At 48.2% G+C, this 4,931-nt stretch overlaps 1 protein-coding gene across 1 annotated transcript; it reads left to right on the top strand.

The window, feature by feature from the left end:
• The first annotated feature begins 404 nt into the window (after positions 1-404).
• Positions 405-4,607, top strand: LOC143961819 (E3 ubiquitin/ISG15 ligase TRIM25-like). Its single transcript, XM_077471151.1, has one exon. The coding sequence runs from the start codon at positions 454-456 to the stop codon at positions 2,029-2,031; it is 1,578 nt and encodes a 525-aa protein (XP_077327277.1). The 5' UTR covers positions 405-453; the 3' UTR covers positions 2,032-4,607.
• The last annotated feature ends 324 nt before the right edge of the window (positions 4,608-4,931 follow it).

Below are 4,931 nucleotides of genomic sequence, written 5' to 3' on the forward strand. Positions count from 1 at the left end.
TCCCGACAGGAACTGGGTCCGGCAGACTTTCGGTGGAGAGATTTAAAAGATTTATTTATAGGTCTGCCGGACTTGGGGAAGAAAAAGTCCGCTCTAGCCCCCACACGATCGAATTGTCCAACAGACCCCATGAGACCCTCATCCATAATCCAACCTTCCATACTTCTTGTCCTTCCTTTTATATGGAAAGCCCCCATGAGTAGGTCCTCCTAATTCTCTTGTCTTGTAATATTTTGTCATTGTACCGTCTCCCTTTGTAGTGTAAATCACGGCAAACCTTTTTGGCACTCTGTTAATCTTGAATAATCATAAACAATCATGGGGCGTGTCTTGTTCTGACAAGAAAAGGATTCTGAATAAGTAACCTGAGAGCTGAGCTCAGCCTCGCCCTGTGCAGATGAGTTGTAACCGAGTCCAGAGACTTTCATTTCATTTCCTCGTCTGCTGTCAGCGATGGCGTCTGGTGATCTGAGAGCTGAGTTGGAATGTTCCGTCTGTCTGAACATTTATACCGATCCTTTAATGCTGCCATGTGGACACAACTTCTGCCGGGTCTGTATTGATCATGTGCTGGATACACAGGAGGGGTCTGGAGTTTTCTTCTGTCCTGTATGCAGAAAAAGGTTCAGGAGTCGTCCTGCACTCCACAGGAACATAACACTACGTAACATAGTGGAGAATTTCCTGTCTGCTCAGCAAGATCGGAAGGAATCCGGGGTCTTCAGTACTCACTGTGTGGACCCTCCTGTACCTGCTGTTAGATCCTGTCTGCACTGTGAGGTTTCTCTGTGTGATAAACACCTGAGTGTCCACAAAAAGTCCCCAGAACACGTCTTATGTGACCCCACCTTGTCCATGGAGAGCAGGAAATGCTCCGTCCATAAGAACATCCTGGAGTATTACTGCACTGAGGATGAGACCTGTGTCTGTACGTTTTGTGTGGCTGGAGAACACACAGGACATAAAGGACATGAGATGGAGTCACTGGATGAGGCTTCTGAGATGAAGAAGGAGACACTGAGGAATGTTCTGCAGAAACTTCTGACAAAGAGAGAGGAGACGGAGGAAAGAGTCCAGAGTCTGCAGGAACACCGGAGGAAAGTAGAAGAAGAAGAAGCTGGTGACACCGAGAGAGTCACTGCCCTGTTTAGAGATCTCAGGAGACGTCTGGAAGACCTGGAGAAGAGAGTCCTGAGGGACATCTCCGGGAGGGCAGAGCGGATCTCCATCTCCATCCGGGATCTGGAAATAAAGAAGGAGGAGCTGTCCAGGAAGTTGCGTCACATTGAGGAGCTGTGTAACGTGACGGATCCACTGACTGTCTTACAGGAATCAGACACAGGTGACTTGTGTGATACTGAGGATGGAGATAATGAGGACAGAGAGAGACATGAGGAGCTCCTCCATGATGGAGGGGGTCTGGATGTGGCGGGGGTCTTACACAAAGGTTTATCTCGTATAATAATGGAGGTAAATGTATACTTCTATTTACAGGGAGCTGCAGACATATTACTGGATGTAAACACAGCTGATAATTATCTACAGATATCAGATGACAGGAAAACTGTATCCATGGGAGCTGTATACCAGACTTACCCAGATACACCAGAGAGATTTCTGTATTGTTCTCAGGTGATGAGCAGTCAGAGTTTCTCCTCAGGGAGACATTACTGGGAAATGGATGTTGGGAGGTCACATCAATGGAGAGTCGGGATGTGTTACCCCAGTATAGAGAGGGATGGATGTGCATCAATCATTGGAGATAATAACGAGTCCTGGGGATTGGACAGGGAAGATGATGAGTATATGGCGACACATAACAATGATTGGATCCCCTTACCCACCAATCCCTGCAGTAACAGAGTCAGGATATATCTGGATTATGAGGCCGGGCGGATCTCCTTTTATGATCTGTGTGACCCGATCCGACACCTCCACACCTTCACCACCACCTTCACTGAGCCCCTCCATGCTGTGTTATTTGTAAGAGATGGTTGTATAAAGATCTGTGGGGGGAATCAGGTGATATGAGAATGTCCAGAGTCTGGTGACATCACAGTAGGATTGCCGCCAGACACTCCAGGTTTTGAATCATATGTCCAGGTTTTCCGGGACTATTTGATGATTTTTGGGCATAGGCGGAGTAATCCTTGTGCTGCAGTTCCCGGCAATTACATGCTCCGGCAGACTGATATGGAAGAGGTGGTCGGGACTAGTGATGGACTAACTTCTGACGGGACATTTCGTGAACGTGGACCGCGAACGTGGCCAAAAGTTTGTGAACCGCAAAGTTTGTGGTGGACCCGATTGACTGTAATGGCAGGCGAACCTTAAAAACCTACAGGTCATATTTTCAGCCACAAAATACATACTAGCTGTGCACACATAGTCCCACAACATGGACACTGACATAACAAAAGTATTAAGTGAATCTGGGATCGACAGCAACAAGCATTCTTTTTTTATCTGTGAAATTTTGACAATTAAGGAGCGCATGAAGGCCATAGAGGAGAGGCAAGGTCAGGGCAGGCTATGAAGGGGGTGCAGGAGATGATCAGTGCCACAGTCAGGGCAGAGCAGTCCTGTGCCAGTGTCCCAGTGTGCCAACCTGTGCTTGAGCCCCTCCCTCTGCCCAGGCCCTTAACCCCACCTATGCAGGGCTCCACTGCGGTGGTCCGGAGGTGCCAGTCCAGTGCTGATCCTCAGCCAGGGTGCTGGCACTGCCTGTTGATTGGCTTCTCCGCTGCTATCTCCCTCACTGTCTGAAACCAGCACTGTGATAGAGACTGAGCACTGACACCAGCACCATGATAGAGACTGAGCACTGACACCAGCACCATTATAGAGAGCACTGACACCAGCACCAAGATAGAGAGCACTGACACCAGCACCGAGATAGAGAGCACTGACACCAGCACCGAGATAGAGAGCACTGACACCAACCACGTGATAGAGAGCACTGACACCAGCACCGAGATAGAGAGCACTGACACCAGCACCATGATAGAGAGCACTGACACCACCCCCGTGATAGAAAGCACTGACACCAGCACTGTGATAGAGAGCACTGACACCAGCACCGAGATAGAGAGCAATGACACCAGCACCGAGATAGAGGGCACCGACACCAGCACCATGATAGAGAGCACTGTTGGTGGTAGTGTCTTTGGGGGTGCACACAGCAGAGAGTGAAGAAGAGGGTGCAGATCAAGAGGATGAGGAGGGTGCTGAAGAGTAAGGCTGAGTGAGCCACTCAACCGAATCTGGTGCGTCCTTTGACGTAATCGAACGCACCTTCTGCAATTTCCCACTTTGGCTCAAGCCTGTTGCTCCTGCCCTACCCTTACCACCCCTGTGGAAGGGCCTGCCTCTTCCTCTGCCTGTCATTTTTTAAATGACCCTGTGACAAAAGTCTCTAGAGAAGTGCAGTATGTATGTGGAAGAAGGTATATAACACCCCGCTTCAATCTGTCGTTTTTGGGGGCCACTGGTCTACCACACCAGTTATAATACTTTTTTTTAAATTGCGTTTGTCACTCTTTGTAGTATCGCTGCAGAATCACTCAGCAGTCACAATGCTGCACAGTGGAAATGCACTATACTATGCTTTCTATATGTGCAAGTATTTTATACGTGTATTACACCCCTATATACTGTACACCAAATAGTACACCTATACCACTATACCAGTCCTTAAAAGGACCTTTGTGGGCCTAGTAGCTAGTGATTTGCAGACTGTCCCTCAGTCCCTACACTGATAAAAGACAGCTGCAGAATCGGTCAGCAGTCAAGTATAATATTCTTTCTACATTTGAAAGAAAGTATATTATACATGTACAACCCTATATACTGTACACCTATATCAGTCCTTAAAAGGACTTTTGTGGACCTAATAGCTAGTGATTTGTGTCACTACAGACTGTCCCTGCTCCACACAGCAACCTCTCCCTACACTGACAAAAGGCAGAATGTAAAATGGCCGCCAGATCAGGTCTATTTATAAGTTAGGGGGAATGTCCAATTGTCCATGTGCTGAAATGTCTCAATTGGCTGTCCTGTACCCCATGATGTATGTGTCATCATGGGTCAAAGTTCTTTCACAATGTAAACGCATATGTCTGCCACACGAACAGCGCCAGAAGTCCGCCGGTTTGGCGAATCGCGAACACGCAAAATTCGCCGCGAGCCGACTGCCGGGCGAACCGCAAGGCCATCCCTAGTCGGGACTTATTTGTCGGGAACCTCTGAACAAAGATTGCTCCACTTCTGCCCAATAAACATGAATTAGTCTTGATAAGGAACCTGAACTTCACCATCTTTTTGTTACTTTATAAACTTTTTAGGGAATGTCGGGTTCACTTTACAATCCAACGCCAGCTTCTTTTCCTCCTTGTCCTCGTTTTCTTCATGCCCACCTCCAGATATGTGCTGTACAATTACCTAGATTATGGGTGCTCAAACTGTGGCCCTCCAGCTGTTGTGGAACCACAAGTCCCATCAGGCATTGCAAGGCTCACAGGTACAAGCATGGCTCCCAGAGCAGAGGCATGCTGGGACTTGTAGTTTCGCAACAGCTGGAGCACCACAGATTGAGCACCCTTGGCCTAAATAGCACATGCGGTGCCCTCTGAAGAGCAATCCATATCTGGATCGCTCTTCAGAGGGCATTTGACAAGCAGTAAGGAGGTGTTATATCAGCTCCTCACAACCTGTTTAAACCCCACAGCAGCGCCCGGCACCTGCATGCAGTGCACACGGCTGGGGGAACCCCCCCCCCTGTTCACTTGAACGGGCCGCCTACAGCAGACATTACAGTGGGGACAATTTTTGCCGCGCCGTGTTCCAAAGCATTTTAACTGTGGCATGTCCACATCCCCCTCTGCTTAATTATATACCCCAAAAATTATACATTTTTTTAACAGAGACTATAG

Source organism: Lithobates pipiens, unplaced genomic scaffold (genome assembly GCF_037356315.1).
Source record: "Lithobates pipiens isolate NorthernLeopardFrog02 unplaced genomic scaffold, aLitPip1_a1.2 Scaffold_8, whole genome shotgun sequence".
In the NCBI taxonomy this organism is placed as follows: Eukaryota; Metazoa; Chordata; class Amphibia; order Anura; family Ranidae; genus Lithobates; species Lithobates pipiens.